Source organism: Elephas maximus, chromosome 9 (genome assembly GCF_024166365.1).
Source record: "Elephas maximus indicus isolate mEleMax1 chromosome 9, mEleMax1 primary haplotype, whole genome shotgun sequence".
NCBI lineage: Eukaryota > Metazoa > Chordata > Mammalia > Proboscidea > Elephantidae > Elephas > Elephas maximus.
This window is the reverse complement of record NC_064827.1, coordinates 32,282,914-32,303,908: the sequence shown is the minus strand read 5'-3', so window position 1 is coordinate 32,303,908 and position 20,995 is coordinate 32,282,914. Positions and strand designations below refer to the sequence as shown.

Below are 20,995 nucleotides of genomic sequence, written 5' to 3'. Positions count from 1 at the left end.
TTTCCACTTGGCTTTCACGGTGATTTACTACTGGCTTATGGCTTTTCTAGCTTTTTGAAGAAGTTAAGAAAAGTGTGGTCAAATGATTTTTAAATTTTTCTTTCACCGATATGTAAAACAAGGAAATAAATAATTTAAATAAATAAAAGCTGAGCAGGCATTTGAGAGTTAGAGGAAGGAGCTATTTCTGCCTTTGCAACTACTGTGCCTCTCAGAAGCTCTGTGAGTAGATTTTTTGATAAATCCCATAACAGACAAGGAAACAAGTCCAGAGGGACTGAGACTTGTCCAAGGACACATGGTGATCACAAGGCAAAGGTATGTTTCCGCTCATTTTTTCTGCGGTCACACCTCATGTTCCTCCCACCGCACTATCCTCTCAGAAGAATGGTACTATGCACGTAAGGAGAATAGTCAGTGTGGTTTTTCTAGTTGGCAAAATTTCTAAGGAAACCAGGATCTGCAAAGCTATCCCTGATTAAAGGTCCCTGGGTGGCACAAAGAATTTACACCAAAAGTTTGGAGGTTCAAACCTACCCAGCAGCACTGTGGAAGCAAAGGCCTGGCAACCTGCTTTTGTAAAGAAAACCCTACGGAACAGCTCTACTCTGTAGCACATGAGGTCACCATGAGTTGGAATCTACTGGACGGCACAAGACAACAACAATCTCTGGTTACCTTATCTAAAATACCACCTTCACTCTTCTTCATCTCAGGTCTTTGTTTATTTCCTTCTTGCTGGGTAAGGTACCATAATGTATAATTATTTTTCTGTTTACTTCCTTGCCTATCTTATACATTAGAATACTATCTCTCTCAGGGTGGGACAACGTGTCTCTTGTTAAATTGCCCTCATTGTTCCTAGCTCCTTGCACAATGCCTAGCACATAGTAGAATTGCAATAGATATTTATTAAGTGGGTGAATAGTTAACTTTCTTCAAAATGTGCACACAATCAAGCAGAATTCCTTATGATAGCACTCAGAATCAAATCCTCCAAGTGCAATAATTACTTGGTAGTAATAAAAATTGTAGAATTTTATAAGCGAAGGGCCTTAGAAAACCATTTAGCTCAACCACTTTGTGTAACTGATGAAGCACTGAATCCAAGAGAGGTTACTTATCTTACCCAAGTAGGTCACACACTTAGCCTCTGAGTTGGGACCAGAATGGAGTGAGAGTTTATTAACTTTATTTGTACCTCGCATTACTAAAGAAAGGATGTAGGGAAATTGACTAATAATGTTTTGAAAAGGCAGCAGCTAGTGCCCTGAAACAAAGTTCAGTAATAAATTTTCTTGCAGCTTAAAATATTTAATTCAGCATACAAATACTAGTAATTTACCTAAGAAAATATGGTTCATTGCATACCGCTGACAAAAAAAAAAAAAGACATCATGCTTCATATCCTATTACACCATTAATTTCTGAAATAAAATGATTTGAGCAGACAGGGTAGTATACCAAATAAAGCCACAGATAGGGACTTTACGGCCAACTTTTCAAAATCTGCATCAACAAGGACAAAATCTTTAGCTCCTCCGTGGCATCAATAGATAGAAGCAAAATGTTTCCCACTTACCTCCTAAACATACCATCCTGGGTACTTACAAATCACATCTTGTGTCTTAGAATACAGGCTGCTAGTAAATACATTCCAAGGATTATCAACACCATTTTAAGTGTATGGTATTATCTAACAAAAGGAAGGGGAAAAGGTCACCACCGAAATTGCCTATAACTCACATCACGTCCAGTAGCTATCACAGCTCATATGGAGTGAGGGTCGCCCACTGCTGAACATTCCATGAGAGTGTGACAAGTGGGCAGACAGGAGTCAAGTGCTGTGTGTTGGGTGGCAGTGAGTTCCATAGGAGCACAGACCTGGCGATATGAAAGGATGCTCAGAAACCTCAGTGCTGACGGCGTTGAAAACTAGGAAACCAAACAAATGCTGCTGATTCAAAGTTGTTCTCCTCCAATAACAAGCAGCACCAAATGAATTGCGTGGTGGAGAGCAAGCTGTGCTCGGAGACTAATTGCTGCACTTGTTAGAGTGTGCAAGAAGGTGTTTATTTGTTTTACATGTGTTTGGTGCCAAGACATCCCGGGGATCTGGAGCTGAAGCAGAAACAGAATGACAGTGTTTAGAAAACCAAACACAAAAACAAAAGGGAAGGAGAGTGTTTTTTTGTGAAAGTGACTTGAGCATTAAATGTATGAGAAAGCTTCAGTCTCTTATCCTGGGTGATTAACTCTTCAGTCTCCTTCAGATGAGCCGGTGGGAGCCCACATTGGAACGGAGTGTATTAAGCCTGGGATTCTTTGATGTTACTTTTATTGAGATGGTGAATTATTCAAAGCAGGGAGGATCAGTCTAAGAGCTACCAATAGAAACCAAAGGGAATGAATTCGGGAAAAGGAAGGAAGTGAAGCACAAAATGTGGTTCCCGAACAGTTCCACCTGAATGGCAAAGTTTAGAACGTGTGCTATGGGGAATTTGCCATACTGTGTCTTTCCGGCTTCAGAAGTAATAACTGGATTTTGACTGAGAATTTTAAAGGTTTAATGATGGAACTACTTCTTCTGAACAACCTTGTTTTTCTTCCCTCATACTTCGCAGGCCTCCAGATTCTTCCTTTGGGCAGAAATTTGCTACTCTAAATCTAAACCCAATGTTTCTGGAATATGATTAAGGAGTTAGTTAATTCCTCCAACTTTTCTTTTTGATGCACAAGAGATATTTGAGCACAAATAAACTCGTCAAGGACAAATCTGATATGTGTATATTTTCTATGTGATTAGCATATCATGTGGATTATCTGTTACGTAAAATGGAGAAACAATATGTATAATATTCCTTATGTATGTCATTTTTGAAGCACCTGTCTCACCTAAGCTGTTTCATAAAAATCAAGCTATCTATTAGATCTTAGAAAAACCTCCCATTATTACCTTAACAATTTATATAAAATTTTTTATTGGTTTGATTGTTGTCTCTCTCTCACTCTTTCTCTCTCTCCTTCCTTCCCAGGTACTTGAAGATTTCTCAAAAGGGGGAAGCGGTAACCTTCATTTTTCACACAAGGACGATACTTCACATCTACGCCCACCATTGATAAAAATTTTCATTTGAATGTCATTTACTTTCTATTTTTCACTGTTTCCTGCTATATATAGTGTTAATGTTTCATAACTGTAGTGAAAAGCCATATGTCAAATTGAGATTCATGTGAATCATCAATCCTGCACCAAAAAATTTCATATCCGTGAAAATATTACAAGTTCATGGATCTTGTCTAAGATTAAACTTGTATTTAACTTTGAAACTATAATCACTCGATCTTTGAAAAGTTGTCAAGAAAAGGATATAGTTTGTACCCTCTAAGAGCTAACAGTCTAATGTAAATAAATTTCATGCTTTTTCATCCTGGTCTTCTGAGCTTGTTAGGGACATGTTTGCATTCAGCCTTACAGCTAAGAAAAGTCAACTTGATTGCCAAGGGCTGTTGTCTCTGAGTTAATGGCAAAACATATTAGGTCAGTGAGTCATACATATTATTAGTCCAACTATTATAACTACAATGAAGGTATTCTGCCTCACTAAATCTCCTGGAACAGAAGAGAAGCCAGAAAAATGTGTGTGTGTGTCTATATGATATGACTTAGATACAGATAAAAGAAAGAAGACTGCGAGGAGAAATACTATAATGTAGTGTTAGTTATCTACATCATTTAGGATTCATAAAAAGTGCTATAAACAAAGCTAGACACATAGTAAGTACTATACAAACATATGATTGTAAGATAATGTTATATTTTGTCTATTTTAAGAGACACATTTTTATACATTTTAACATCATTGCTATCAGATTGTCTTATAATCAATGTAATAAGGAACATCTTTGTCAGAGTTTTATTTCCAATGTTCCTTTTTTCATGTTATAAAAAATAATCATGCCTCTTAAAATTGATGGTGTCTTAGAGTTGATGAAAGACAATATTACTATTGTTATTGTAAATACATTTTGGTTGCAAGCAAAAAAATATCCAACTAATAGTAGTCTAAACTTATAAGAAGTTCTTTTTCTCATGTAAAATGACTAGGCCTTCTACTTCCGTTATATGGCTGGCTATGTAATTGGACAGAAACTCCCACTAAATACAACTAAAATTGTGGGATAAGTTGCATATCTAAAAATAAATCTTTAAAGCATTGCTGATCTTAAAGGACGCTAAGACATAAAGACCCAAATCAAGTGAAGACTAGAAAACAGAGTTAAACATAGCAGAAAATCTGCATTGGAAATCATTTACAAAGCTGGCATTTATTTTGGTTTTCAGAGCTTGTCAGTGTTCAGAGGGTAGAAGAAAGTTCCCAGGGCCCACACAAGGTGAGAATTCTAATACATAACCCCTCCTTATGAAGCCGGACCTCGAACGTTGCATCTTCACTGTAAGGATATAGAGAAGCAAATCTGCCAAACCACACGCTCTAAGGGAGGCTGAAAGAAAAGTTATTTTGATACTGCACAAAACAGAAAGGAAAAGATCTCTGAGAATTTGGTATTACAAATAAATCTGCAGGCCAAATTCATGTTGCCTACGTGTTTCAACCACCACTTGTCTGTCAGTTTGCTGCACTGTGGTGGCTTGTGTGTTGTCGCTTAATTGTGCTCATGAAGAACTTGTACATAGACCAAGAGGCAGTCATTTAAACAGAACAAGGGGATATTGCGCGGTTTAAAATCAGGAAACATGTACGTCAGGGTTGTATCCTTTCATCATACTTATTCAATCTGTATGCTGAGCAAATAATCCAAGAAGCTGGACTATATGAAGAAGAATGTGGCATCAGGGTTGGAGGAAGACTTATTAACAACCTGCGATATGCAGAAACACAATCTTGATTGCTGAAAAGGAAGAGGACTTGAAGCGTTTACTGATGAAAATCAAAGACTACAGCCTTCAGTGTAGATTACACCTCAACTGAAAGAAAACAAAAAGCCTCACAACTGGGCCAATAAGCAACATCATGATAAATGGAGAAAAGATTGAATCGTCAAGGATTTCATTTTACTTGGATCCACAATAAAGATCCATGGAAGCAGCAGTCAAGAAATCAAACATATTTCATTGGGCAAAATTTGCTGCAAAATATCTCTTCAAAGTGTTAAAAAGCAAAGACGTCACTTAGAGGACTAAAGTGTGCCTGACCCAAGCCATGGTATTTTCTAATGCCTCACTTGCATGACAAAGCTGGACAGTGAGCAAGAAAGACTGAAGAAGAATTGATGCCTTTGAATGGTGGCATTGGTGAAGAATATTGAATATACCATGGACTGCCAGAATAATGAACAAATCTGTTTTGGAAGAAGTACAGCCAGAATGCTCCTTAGAAGTGAGGATGGCAAGACTTCATCTCATCTACTTTCAACTTGTTATCAGGAGGGACCAGTCCCTGGAGAAGGACATCATGCTTGGTAAAGTAGAAGGTCAGTGAAAAAGAGGAAGAAACTCAATGAGATGAATTGGCACAGTGGCTACAACAATGGGCTCAAACACAGCAATGATTGTGAGGATGGCATAGGACTAGGCAGTGTTTTGTTCTGTTGTCCATAGGGTCACTATGAGTCAGGACCAACTTGGTGGCACCTAGCAACAATAACAACAGGTCGTTCAAAAATTTAAACCAGGCATTGAATTTAAAGAGGTACAATTTAGGCAGGCATCTCAGGTAATTCTCAAAAGCAAAAGCAAGTCCTCTTTGAAATATCACACTTCATCTTAGTACTAAAAAAAATATCTACAAATAGTTTTCTAAGAAAAATGAGTAACTCAAAGTAAAAAAATAACTAAGTACACAACAAAATCAGGTATAATCTTAAAAAATAAAAACATATAAAAGGAAAAAAAAGGTAGAAATACCAACAAAAACTTTCACCATTGGCACTATCAGAAATTCTAAATAATTCTAATTATTGTGACTATAGTGTTAAAAAAATACTTGCAGGGAGCAGGAAAAAAAATTCAAAATGACTTGACAGTTATGAAAATAAACCAAATAGAATTTATTGAAATAAGAATATACGAACTGATAAACACAACTAAAAAGATAATTTACAAACTGTAAGATAGGTCACTGAAAATTATTTCAAAATGCAACCCAGATAAACAGAAATGAAAAAAAAAAATGGGAGGAAAAACATTCATAGCTAGAGTAAGAAAGTCTAGTTGAAAATCCAGAAGAGAAAAGAAAGAATGGGGTAAAACAAACATTTAAAGAGATAAAGTGAGGTTTTCCAAAAATTGATGAAAGGCATCAACTCAAAGATTCAAAAGGCTCAACAAATCCTAACAAGGATTTCACAAAAGAAAACCCAAACTAGACATATCGGAGTAAAAGTATAAATCTCCAAAAAGAAATAGCAAAATCTTGAAAACATTCATTGTTAATAAAAACAGATTACATTTAAAAAAAGAAGATTGAATGCTGAATCCTAAAAAGCAACAATGGAAGTCAAAGGACAATGGAATGCTCTCATTAACGTGCTGAAAGAAAATCACTACCAACCTAAAAAATCATTACCAATTGGTATTTTCAAATAAAGCCTCCTGTTTCAAAAGTCAAACACAGGAAAATTTGGCCAAACACAGACCCTCACTAAAGGCAATTCTGAAAGTCATACATCAGAAGGCAAATTATCTCAGATGGGTGGTATGTGAAGAAGAAAAGGAATACACTTAAACAGGCAAGTGGTCCTATAAAACCAAACACACATTGAATGTATAAAACAGAAGTACTAAAAGAGTAAAAAAGTTTAAATGTTTTAAAATGTTAATATAAGTATGGCACAGTTAATAGCTGGAGTTAATGTGTTTCTTAAATAGCCTGGGAGATAAAAATAGAGAATAGGAAAAAGCAAGGAAGAACCTTGCGGTATGGGGTTAGAATTACAAACATCACAGTAAACTCATACCTCTCTCTACTGAAAGGCCCTAGAAACAAAACATTCAAGTAGCAATGAGCACATTTAGTGCCCGTCTTGGTTTCTAAATACCAGCTTGTCCTCACTGAAAGGAATCAGGTCTCCTTGGAAAAATGTCCAATTTTAGGACTATGTCAGTACAAGTACAAACTGCACCTGGAATATCACTTTGCACCAGAAAATTAGGAAGTGCTCAAAATGTGATCAGAAGATATCAAAAAGACACAGATCCAACCTCTTAAGTGCAGACAATGCATAGTGACTTTCTTCCAAAGAGTGTTGCTGTTAGGTGCCACTGAGTCAGCTCTGATTCATAGCGACCCTATGCACAACAGAATGAAACACTACCCAGTCCTGTGCCATTCTCACAATCATTGTTATGCTTGAGCCCATTTTTGTAGCCACTGCATCAATCCACATCTTTCAGGGTCTTTGTTATGGACTGAATTGTGTACCCTCAAAAAATGTGTGTCGACTTGGCTAGTCCGCGATTTCCAGTATTGTGTGATTCTCCACCATTTTATCATCTGATGTGATTTTCCGATGTGTTGTAAATCTTACCTCTATGATGTTAGTGAGGCAAGATAGAAGGCAGTTATGTTAATGAGGTAGGACTCTATCTACAAGGTTAGGTTGCATCTTAAGCCAATCTCCTTTGAGATATAAAAGAGAGAAGCAAACAGAGGGACAGGGGGGCCCCGTACCACCAAGAAAATAGTGCCAGGAGCAGAGTGTGTTCTTTGGAACTGGGGTCCCTTCATTGGGAAGCTCCTAGCCAGGGGGAGGCTGATGACAAGGAGGACCCTTCCCCAGAACTGACAAAGAAAGAAAACTTTCCCCTGCAGCTGGCACCCTGAATTCAGACTTCTAGCCTCCTAGACTGTGCGAGAATAAATTTCTCATTGTTAAAGCCATCGACCTGTGGAATTTCTGTTATAGCAGCACTAGATAACTAAGAACAGTCTTCCTCTTATTCGTTGACCCAGGGACTGGTCCCTTCTGATAACATGTTCAAAGTATGTGAGATGAAGTCTCGCTTTCCTTGCTTCTAATGAACATTCTGTACTTCTTCCAAGACAGATTTGTTCATTCTTCTGGCAGTCCATGATATAAGTATTCAATTTTACTAGTAAAAAATAATAACTGCGTAATTATTATATTTATAATAATAAATAGTTGTATCAATTTAAATATTCCACAGTATAGAAAGAGACAAAAAAGAAAAATCTTCACAATGGAGAAACCTGAAAAACACTGTATCAGCCAGGTGATTAAGTTTAACATCATCAGTGATAAGTTGTATTGTTATATGTACCCTTTATATGATGTGATGAGAATAGCATTTATCTGTGTGACCTCACTTCCAAAAGTCCAGTCTAGTCATAAGTAAAGTATTAGAAAAACTCAAATAGAATAAAATTCTACAAAAATATGACAAATATTTCCCCAAACTGTCAATGTCATCAAAAGCAAGAAAAGTCTGAGAAACTGTCACAGTCTAGAGGGGCCTTGTTCTTGGTGGGATCATGAAACAGAAAAAGGACATTAAGTAAAAACTAAGGAAATTCAAAGAAAGTATGTAAATATAATAAAAACATAATAATAAACTAAATATTTTTAAAAGTAAAATAATAAAACAGCTGTATTTTTATATGTCAGGGGCAATTTATGGGAGAATTAAAAAATGTGACTTACCTAGGGATAAATCTAACAAAACATGTACAAAACTGCTGTCTTAGTTATCTAATGCTGCTATAACAAGAATACCACAAGTGGATAGCTTTAAAAAACAGAAGTTTATCCTCTCACAGTTTAGGGGGTTAAAAGTCCAAATTAAGGGTGCCAGCTCCAGGGGAAGACTCCTTCTCTCTGTCAGCTCTGGGGGAAGGTCCTTGTCATCAGTCTTCGCCTGGGTCTAGGAGCTTCTCAACTCAGGAACACCAAGCCCAAAGGACACTTTTGGCTCCTGGCTCTTCTTGCTTTGTGGTAACGAGGTCCTTCCCTCCTCTGTTTGATTATCTCTTTTATATCTAAAAAGAGACTGATACAAAATACAACCTCATCCTGTAGATTGAGCCCTGCCTTATTAACATAACTACCTTTAATCCTGCCTCTTCAACATAATAGAGGTTAGGATTTACAACACATAGGATAATCACATCAGACACAAATTGGTGGACAACAACACAATACTGAGAATCATGGCCTAGTCAAGTTGACACACATTTTGGAGGGACACAGTTCAATTCATAACAACCAGTAAAGAAAATCCTAAAATATTATTAAGATATAGTTATAACCAGTAGTAGCCCTCTAATTGATTCTGACTCACAGTGACGGTGTGTGTTTCAGAGTAGATCTATGCTCCATAGGGTTTGCAATGGCTGTGATCTTTCAGACATAGATCACCAGGCCTTTCTTCCAAGGCAACTCTCTGTGGATTCAAACAACCAATATTTCATTTAGTATCTGAGTGCTTCAGACCATTCGACCACCCAGGGACTCTTGAGAGACAATAAGAAATATCTAATAAATGAAGTGATAAGCTAAGTTCATGAAATTAAAGACTCAGCATCTCAGAGGTGTCATTTTTTCCAAATTGGTTTATAGACTCAATGTAATTACAATGAAGTTTTACTAGGGACTTGTGTGTGCGTGTGTGTGTGTGTACGTGATCAGCTGATTCTAAAATCCGTATGCAAATGCAAAGGGACAGGTATAGCCAAGACAGAGGTCTTACTCTATCAAATTGTAAAATATTTTTAAAATACAGTAGTTAATTACCACTGGAATACAATATCAGCACAGAAATATACACAAGCAAGTATACATATATTTAATATATAAAAGAATGAGTATTTTAGCTCAGTTGGGCTTTTCCATGAGCGGTGATGAGAATTTTCACATGGAAAAAAAAATCTCACTTCTTCTACCTCACACTATGAGCAAAAATAAATTTTAGGTTTATGTGTTAAACGTAAAATGCAAAACCCCTAATCTTTTTATGGCATAATATAGGGGGATATCATCTTTGATCTTGCATAAGAAGGACTAATTCTACCAGGAATGAAGGGAAAGATAGCAGAAAGAGAATGGAAAGGCAATCCAAAGACTGAGAGGAGATATTTGTAGCATGTATAACCATTTTGTGACTCATGGTACATACGGTATCCCAACCAATTTTTCTGCCTCTGGAGTTTTTTGGGAAGGAGGTAGCCTGTTTTCAATGCATTTAGCCTCAAGGTGGGAGCCTTTTGAAATGTATGAAACTCAAGAACCCTGAGTTGTAGCCTCATTTTTGTGTAGATTGAGCATTGTCTGAGGTGATATCTCCTGCATATGTGGATTTTCTAAACTTTTGACAGGTTTACTTTTATTTCTGTGAGATAAGCCTCCTCACTATGTTTCCCAGTTACCATATTCTCTTGAGAATGTACTTACTATGAGAATAAACTATTCCCACTGTTCATTCAGTCATAGTGGCCGTTTTCTCCCTGACGCCATTCATTTTTCCAGGTGTTACTGGCTACTTGCTTTTCTAGCTTCTGAACAGTAAATAATACCTTTGCAATAAGGAATAGTGCATTGCAGTGGTACTTTTCAAGAGACTCAAACTCCTATGAGTTATTCTTACCCTGCATTCAGTCTTAGAGCCCAATCGCATGCAGCTGGTGGAATCCACTGCTTTGAGCAGTTCTGCTATATTCTAAGGCAGCTGTTTCTGCTTCTTAGCTGTTAGTACTGCTTTTGTGATAACAAGGAATACATAGTAGTGTTAATTTTCCTGAGATTCAAATTCCTTTAGTTTTATTTATTTGGCCTCTCAGTACTGCTTTTCCAGTAAACAAGAATGCATTTTACATGTTTTGAAAAGTTTCACGAAAATAAAAAAAAAGACTAAGAAGACGTATACACAAATGTATGTACAGTCATTGCCAGGTGCCTTCAGGTTTTACCTCATGTTTTGCAAATTTTCGAGATATAAAAAAAAAATTTTTTTTAATGATTTTGTCATTGACTCATATCAGCAGGATTGATGATATCCAGGGTCCTCTGGGACATATGTGATCCCTTTAATCAATATCCCTTCCAATAGTGAAAATACATGGCATCAACAAAAAAATTCAAATGAGAAATAATTTTGTCTTGAAAGGGATAACCAACTAAGAATTTAAATATAAAGATTTTCAATGACTCGATGAGAAAATGGCAGGCAAACAATAGGGGACAAAAAGGAAAAAGATTTTCAGCAGGTACTTCATTAAATATGAAATTCTAATTGCCAATAAAAATATATTAAAACCACAATTTGATATGTTTTTACACTAATTTTTTGGTAAAATTGAGAATATAAGTGATGACAAGGTTTTGGAACAAAAGAAATGTTTATGTACTCCTGTGGAATATAAATTGATACAACTATTTGTTATTATAAATACAATAGTTAAGTATTTATTATTGTTTACTAAATTTGAATACAAGCATAGACTACCACCAAACAATGTCCATCTACCCAAATGTTCATCAACTCAAAACCTGCCAAGTAAATTGCAATATGGAATCCTATACAGCAATGATCAGGAATAAGCCACTGGGACATGCAATAACATGGATGATTCCCACAACATAATGTTGAGTGAAAAAAGGAAGTCACAGAAGAGTAGAGAGTCCGATTCCTTAATGTAATGTTCAAAAACAGGTGAAACAAAAGTATATTTTTTGAGATACATACAGAGATAGTAAAATTATTTTAAAAATACAAATAATTGATTATTATAAAAGGAAGATAAGGTTGCCTTTAGGGTGGTGAGAAGAGAATTTGATCAGGGGATCACCCAGCTGTGGCTTTTAGGACAATGACAATTTGTCTGTCTTGACCTGATTATTATGCCATTGTTCACTTTACGTATTTGATGAATAAACTTAAACATATATGTAAAAGGTATTCGTGTCCTTGTGTATTGCCTTCCACACTGAACCACAGCTATTCTTATGTGACCAGTAGAATACTAAAGTGCAGTGAATTACTTAGTACAGCCCTTCTAACTCAGCTGTTAACCAAAATGTTGGCAGTTTGAATTCACCAGTCACATCTTGGAAGCCCCATAGGGCAGTTCTACTCAGTCCTATAGGGTCACTATGAGTCAGAATTGCCTCAACAGCAATGGGTTTGGTTTGGATTTGGTTAAGCCACAGTCTTTGTGACTCCCACACAATGATTGGGTGGGACTATACAAATTAGGTGCTTGTGGCCAACCAAAGGGATTGTACAACTTGCTGCTAATGCCAATAAGCAACATAGGAACCCTGAGGGGGTGGAACCACACAAAAAGGTATATGGAAACCTAACTAGGGGATGTGTCAGTTTGGCCAACTTGTTAGGCTTTAAAAGAGAGCCAATCCCAGAGCACAGCTGGGACCTCACTACCACAAGAAAGAAAAGCCAGGTGTGAATTTTGTCCTTTGAACCCAGGGTCCCTGTGCTTAGAACCTCCTAGACCCAGGAGACAGAGAGAAAGTTGTAACAACGCAGGTGGATTGAGACAGCAAGAAGCAGCACCAGAGAAACAATGACAGCAGAACCAGACCAGTGAGAGACAGTGCAGTGGGCTTCTCAGTCCATGGGGCAAAGCAGCTACCATAGGTGTGCAGACCCATGGAATGGGAAAGAAAGCTGAGCACCTTCAGGCAGGAGTCTTGCTGGCAGAGTAGGGCACCTCCAGGTATTTATTGGCAGAGCTAAAGAACTTTGTAACCATTACACAAGCAGGGCAGAGGCCAGACTGAGAGGCTAACAGGTAGAGAGCCAGAGAGAGGCCTGCCTGCAGGCATGGCTGAGAAGAAGCTATAATGATCAAAGAACTGTATCTTGAGTCATTCCTGATCCTGAATTGTAACCTGTTACTTCTCTAGTAAACCGCATAATCATTCTTATTTTCTGTTGAGTTCTGTGTGTCCAATGCAATGAATTCATGAATCCATCGAGAAGTTGAGAGTTCCATGGGAGGGTCGGCTGGTGTCAGAACCAGCAAAAAGTTTGGAGGGTGAAGGTATGCTTGACCTCCACTTCACAGGAATCAGCCTTAGGCCGTTGCTTATGGTGATTCTTTTCCCTCCAAAGTTAGAAGGCCTCTGACACCACGGTGCCATTTTTACAAAAACAAAGAACTGACAGTGTATAACTTCTAAGGCTGGTCATAAAAGGCCCTGTCTCTTTTCTATTGTCTTCTTGCCTCACCAGCTCTGATGTCCTGAACAAGAAGAATAGACAGTATATAAACTACTCAGCACAAAAAATTAACTGGGAAAAAGAAACTGTCAACAACACACAAAAAAAGTCATCAAAATGCTGGGACTAAATTCATAAAAATAAATAAATAAATACCTATCCATAATTAAATGGACTAAATGCTCCAATAAAGACACGGAGAGTTTCAGAATGGATTTAAAAACAATCTGCCTATATGCTGCCTACAAGAGACACACCTTAGACTTAAAGACACAAATAAACTGAAACTCAGAGGGTGGGAAAAAAATATATCAAGCAAACAACAATCAAAAATGAGCAAGAGTGGCAAAATTAACTTCTGACCAAGTAGACTTTAAAGTTAAATACAGCATAAAGGATAAGGAAAGACACTATATAATGATTAAAGGGACAATATACCAGGAGGATACAACCATATTAAATAGTTATGCACCCAATGACAGGGCTGCAAATACATAAAACAAACTCTATCAGCATTGAAAAGTGAGATAGACAGTTCCACAATAATAGTAGGAGACTTCAACACACCACTTATGGTGAAGGAGAGAACATCCAGAAAGAAGCTCAATAAAGACCTCATAGACATATACAGAACACTCTACCCAACAGCAGCCAACTTATACTTTCTTTTCTAGTGCACATGGAACATTCTCTAGAATAGACCACGCATTAGGCCATAAAGCAGGCCTTAGCAGAATCCAAAACATTGAAATGTTACAAAGCATCTTCTCTGACCATAAGGCCATACAAGTAGAAATTAATAACAGAAAAAGCAGGGAAAAGAAATCAAACACTTGGAAACTGAACAATACCCTGCTCAAAAAAGACCAGATTATAGAAGACATTAAGGCTGGAACAAAGAAATTCATAGAACCCAATGAGAATGAAAACACTTCCTATCAGAACCTTTGGGACACCGCAAAAGCTGTGCTCGCAGGTCAATTTATATCAATAAATGCACACATACAAAAAGAACAAAGGGCCAAAATCAAAGAATTATCCCTACAACTTGAATAGAAAGAGAGTAACAAAAGAAACTCTCAGGCACGAGAAGAAAGCAAATAATAAAAATTAAAGTAGAATTAAATGAAATAGAAAACAGAAAAAAAATTGAGTTAACAAGACCAAAAGCTTGTTCTCTGAAAAAATTAACAAAATTAATAAACCATTGGACAAACTGACAAAAGAAAAACAGAAAGGAAGCAAATAACCCAAATAAGAAAAGAGTGGGTGATATTACAAAAGATCCAATTAAAATTAAAAGAATCATATCAGATTACTATAAAAAATTGTACTCTAACAAATTTGAAAACCTAGAAGAAATGGATGAATTCCTAGAAACACGCTACCTACCTAAACTAACACAAACAGAGGCAGAACGACTAAATAGATCCATAATGAAAGAAGAGATTGAAAAGGTAATCAATGAACTCCCTACAAATAAAGCCCTGGTCCTGCCAGCCTCACTACAGACATCTACCAAACTTTCAGAGAAGAGTTAACACCACTACTACTAAGTGTATTTCAGAGCATAGAAAAGGACAGAATACCCCCAAACTCATTCTATGAAGCCAGCATATCCCTGATATGAAAACCAGGTAAAAACACCACAAAAAAAAAGAAAATTACAGACCTATAGACCTTATGAACTTAAATGCAAAAATCTTCAACAAAATTCTAGCCAATAGAATTCAACAACATATCAAAAAAACAGTTCACCATGACCAAGTGGGATTCATACCAGGTATGCAGGGATGGTTCAACACTAGAAAAACAATTCATGTAATCCATCATATAAATAAATAAAACAAAAGACAAGAATTACATGATTTTATCAATTGATGCAGAAAAGGCAGTTGACAAAGCTCAATGCCCATTCATGACAAAAACTCTTAGCAAAGTAAGAATAGAAGGAAAATTCCTCAACATAATAGAGGGCATTTATACAAAGCCAACAGCCAACACGATCCTAAATGAAGAGTCTGAAAGCATTCCCCTTGAGATTAGGAGCCAGACAAGGATGCCCTTCATCACCACTCTTAGTCAACACTGTGCTGGAGGTCCTAAACAGAACAATTAGGCTAGATAAAGAAATAAAGGGCATCCAGATTGGCAAGGAAGAAGTAAAATTATCTCTATTTGCAGATGACTCGGTCCTATACATGGAAAACTCTAAGGAAGCCTCAAGAAAACTACTGAAACTAATAGAAGAGATCAGCAGAGTATCAGAATACAAGATAAACATACAAAAATCAGGTGGATTCCTCTATACCAACAAAAAGAACATCAAAGAGGAAATCACCAAATCAGTTCCATTTACAGTAGCCACCAAGAAGATAAAATACTTAGGAATAAATCTTACCAGAGATGTAAAAGGCTTATACAAAGAAAACTACAGTACACTTCTGCAAGAAACCAAGAGAGACTTACATAAGTGGAGGAACATACCTTGCTCATGGATAGGAAGACTTAACATTATAAAAATGTCTATTCTACCAAAAGTGATCTATAGATTTAATGCAATTCCCATCTAAATTCCAATGACATTTTTCTAATGAAATGGAGAAACAAATCACCAACTTCATATGGAAGGGAAAGAGGCCCTGGATAAGTAAAGCATTACTGAAAAAGAAGAACAAAGTGGGAGGCCTTACTTTACCTGATTTTAGAAACTGTTACAGTAGTCAAAACAGCCTGGGACTGGTACAACAACAGATACATAGACCAATGGAACAGAAATGAGAATCCAGACATAAATCCATCCACATATGAGCAGCTGATATTTGACAAAGGCCCCAAATCAGTTATTTGGGGAAAAGACAGTCTTTTTAACAAATGGTGCTGGCATAACTGGATATCCATCAGCAGAAAAATGAAACAAGACCCATACTTCACTACATGCGTAAAAACCAACTCAAAATGGATCAAAGACCTAAATATAAAACTTAAAATGATACAGATCATGGAAGAAAAAATAGGGACAACGTTAGGAGCCCTAATACATGGCATAAACAGCATACAAAACATTACCAAAATTGTAGAAGAAAAACAAGATAACTGGGAACTCCTAAAAATCAAATGCCTATGCTCATCCAAAGACTTCAAAGGAGTAAAAAGACTACCTAAAGACTGGGAAAAAGTTTTTAGCCATGACATTTCTAATCAGTGCCTGATCTCTAAAATCTACATGATACTACAAAAATTCAGCTACAAAAAAGACAAATAACCCAACTAAAAAATGGGCAAAAGATATGAACAGACGCTTCACCAAAGAAGACATTCAGGTAGCTAACATACATGAGGAAATGCTCATAATATTAGCTGTTAGAGAAATGCAAATTAAAACTACAACGAGATTCCATCTCACTCCAACAAGGCTGGCATTAATCCAAAAACACAAAATAATAAATGTTGGAGAGGTTGTCGAGAGACTGGAACACTTATACACTACTGATGGGAATGTAAAATGGTACTACCACTTTGGAAATCAATTTGGCGCTTCCTTAAAAAGCTTTTTTTTTAAAAAAAAAAAAAAAAAAAACTAGAAATAGAACTACCATACAATCCAGCAATCCCACTCCTTGGAATATATCCTAGAGAAATAAGAGCCGTTACATGAACATATATATGCATATCTATGTTCATCGCAGCACTGTTTACAATAGCAAAAAGATGGAAGCCCATGAGCAGATGAGTGGATAAATAAATTACGGGATATTCACACACTGGAATACTACACATCAATAAAGAACAGTGATGAATCTGTGAAACATTTCATAACATGGAGGAATCTGGAAGGCATTATGCTGAATTAAATTAGTAGCAAAAGGACGAATATTGTATAAGACCACTATTATAAGAACTTGAGAAATAGTTTAAACAGAAAAGAAAATATTCTTTGATGGTTACAAGAGTGGTGAGGGAGGGTGAGAGGGAAAGGGGTATTCACTAAGTAGATAGTAGATAAGAACTACTTTAGGTGAAGGGAAAGACAACACACAATACAGGCAAGGTCAGCACAACCAGACTAAACCAAAAGCAAAGAAATTTCCGGAATAAACTGAGTGCTTCAAAGGCCAGAGTAGCAGGGGCAGGGGTTTGGGGACCATGGTTTCAGGGGACATCTAAGTCAACTGGCATAATAAAATCTACTAAGAACACATTCTGCATCCCACTTCGGAGAGTGGTGTCTGGGGTCTTAAATGCTATCAAGCAGCAATCTAAGATGCATCAATTTGTCTCAACTCACCTGGAGCAAAGGAGAATGAAGAACACCAAGGACACAAAGTAATTTTGAGCCCAAGAGGCAGAAAGGGCAACATAAACCAGAGACTACATCAGCCTGAGACCAGAAGAACTAGATGGTGTCTGGCTACAACCGATGACTGCCCTGACAGGGAACACACCAGAGAACACATGAGGGAGCAGGAGAGCACTGGGATGCAGACCTCAAATTCTCGTGAAAATACCAAACTTAATGGTCTGACTGAGACTAGAAGGACCCCGGAGGTCATGGCCCCCAGACCTTCTGTTAGCCCAAGACAGGAACCATTCCCAAAGCCAACTCTTCAGACAGGGATTGGACTGGACAATGAGATAGAAAAAGACGCTGGTGAAGAATGAGCTCCTTGGATCAAGTAGACATATGAGACTATTTTGGCATCTTCTATCTGGAGGGAGATGAGAGGGTAGAGGTGGTCAGAAGCTGGCCGAATGGACATGTCGAGAGAAAGTGGAGGGAAGGAGCAGACTGTTTCATTACAGGGAGAGCAATTAGGAGTATATAGCAAGGTGTATACAAATTTTTGTATGAGAGACTGACTTGATTTGTAAACTTTCACTTGAAGAACAATAAATTTTTTTTTTAAATACTCTTTTTGATTGTATATAAAATCATAGCAGGGCCTGGCACACAGTGTCTGGCACATATTATTATTATGAAAGTGGAAGTAAGAACAATTATGGGAATATTATTGAAGAACTTCTAGTTATTAGACAGAACAATCTATAGAGCATTTTTATTATCCTTCAATTCTATCTAAATATAGAAAACTGACTGTAGTTTTATCTTGAGAATGCTTTTTTTTTTTTAATATCACATTCTTCTGGAAATTTACTTTATAAAAGGTATGATTCATTTTTAGCTATACATAGATTTCATCAGAGACCAATATTAAAAATTTTGTAACATTAGCACATAGCTCTTTGATGAATAAACTTAATTAAATTCAGCTTTAAAATAATAAGTTCTAGCTTGCACGAGTCAAGAAATAAGATGACCAAGTGACTGTGAATCTCCATTCAAATATATATATATTGATATATAGACCAAAAAAAAAGCATGAATTTTTCTCTTTCAACTTCTGTCAAACAATTGGGAGAAGAAAAGTGATGTTTGGCATGAGGCTATTAACTAGCCAGAGTGTCCAGTACCTTTAAATAATTAAGGAGTTTTACAATAGCCAAATATTTTCTAATAAAATCAAAGCAGTAGAATGTTGGCACCATTTGAAATTGTTGAGAGCTCCGGCAGACCTGGATGTGTCCAATGCCTTCCAAAGTTTAGATGTGATAAAATGCATTCTCTTGTGGCATGAAAAGGACATCAAGGCAAGTTGACTCAGGATCTATAATAGCCTAGGATAGTTGAGAACAGTTACTAAGTGTTTATGCCTGCGATAAAATGGGTATGATCTTTTCAAAGGTAGCAGTTTACAATCAATAAAAGACATTATTGATTTCATAGATTATTGTGCCAATGTTAGAGCATCAGGGAGCTGGAAAATATCGTATTCTCTTTAACTAGGTGCTTAGGTATCAGGAGCTTAGCGTTTGGTACATAAACAAGGTAGCACTGAGATACTACTGCATGCTAAATGCATGGGAAAAACCAATGGAAAACTGCTTTATAAATCTAAAGCTACAGAGTAAACACTAAGGTCTTTACTCCCCATCCAGTTTCTTCTTTATGCCTTTATAGTTTTTATCTTGAGATAAAATGCAATTTGAATTCAATAATGGAGACTTTTTCAAGCGTGGTAGTAATATCATCTTTAGCATAATAGGCTTTGAAGTCAAACTCTGCATGTCAATCATACTTCCTATATCCTGCTAACTGAACGGCCAGGCAAGTTTTCTAATCAGTAAAATGGGTATGAACATAATTCCTACCTCATCAAGTTATTGATAGGATAAAATTACTGGCACATATTAAGCACTTAATAAATAATAGCAATTGATATTTTATCTTATTTTCTTTAAGGTTCACCAGAGAAAAATGTTTCTCTGTTTCCTTTCATACATCTAATCTTAACTAGCATTTTATTAAGACTAATTTCAATTAATAAACACAAGGAGCAGCCATCTGTTTTCTCTGAAATTTCGGTTCATTTGTGGCTTATCCGTTATGCCAAAAGTGAGCGAAAACCTAGAGTAAAATTTCTCTGCAGTCATAAAAATCCTTTTTACAGTTAGTCATTCAACAAATATAATTTGAACCCTTACTATCATTAAAATACCATGCAAAGTGTCCTTACAGGTTGCTACAATTTTAAGGCTGAAGATGTCCAAGTTTAATGAGTCTTGTGTTTAAAATAATAATAACAAGTAAATTCCACCAGAAGTACTTGTAATAAAAAAGGGAAAGAAAAAATGTGAATTGGAAGAATAAATTATGTATTGCAAGAAAGTGAGCCCGAAGAAACAGATTGTTCCATAAACCAGAAGGGAAAGCATTCTGGTCAGTGATACTCCAAGCTGTTATTCCAAAAAGATAACTGCTAATGCCATAAAATGAATGTTGTTGGTTTTTAAATGAAGTTTTGCCATTTGCCATACTGTAACTACACTTCTTGCACAGTATTTCTCCATTGTTGTCATCATCTTTGTTATCATTGGTAACATTATCATCATCCCCATTCACTATTTGAGATATTTAAAACATCTCCATGTCCAAAATTTGAAAATATATTTTGCTCAGAGTTGCAAAAATACAATCCAAGTCATTCTGTGACAGCATAAAAATGCCAAAAAGTATTTGGACCACATTTCTCTAGCAAACTCTAGTCCTCAGATCAAAACCTCCTAAATAATCCAGGTAGTGACCTTGAAAATCACAAATCAAAATGTTAAACAGCTTTCTGTAGTAATCATTAAAAAAAAAAAAAATCATTAGATGTGCACAAATATTCCTGGACTCATCCTTCCAGGTCAAAGATAAGTCTGTAATCTCCCTTCTTCCTGCTTTCAAGTTAAGTACGGTTAAGTAACTTGCTTGTGCCGATGAAGTATGAGTGGAAATGTTGCCTGCTGCTTCCAGACAGAAGGGTTTAAGAGCCAGTTCATGATTCATCATATTTCTTTCCCACTACAACAGAGGCCAACAACACCCTACTCTGCCTCAAAGTCAAACTGCAGCTATTACATTCCAATACCAAAAACAAACCACTTGCCATAGGGTCAATTCTGACCCGTAGTGACTCTATAGGACAGAGTAGAACTGGCACATAGGGTTTCCTAGGCTGTAATCTTTACAGAAGCAGACTGCCACTTCTTTCTCCCATAGAGTGGCTGGTGGGTTCAAACAGCTGACCTTTTGGTTAGCAGTCAAACACTTAACCACCAGGTCCCAAGGGCTCTTTCATCCCATTTAAGAACAAAAGAACCAAACCTGTTGCTGTCAGGTCAATTCTGACTTACAGTGACCCTATAGTCATAGTTAAATCGAAAGTCACATGA

General features: G+C 36.7%; 1 protein-coding gene across 1 annotated transcript in view; it reads right to left on the bottom strand.

The window, feature by feature from the left end:
- Positions 1 to 9,266: 9,266 nt before the first annotated feature.
- Positions 9,267 to 20,995, bottom strand: part of DMRTA1 (DMRT like family A1) — a 42,706-nt gene continuing 30,977 nt past the window's right edge. Inside the window, exon 3 of the mRNA XM_049895614.1 lies at positions 9,267 to 9,424. Within this exon, the coding sequence (XP_049751571.1) occupies positions 9,396 to 9,424 (29 nt within the window). The 3' untranslated portion in view covers positions 9,267 to 9,395. The remainder of the gene's footprint in view (positions 9,425 to 20,995) is intronic.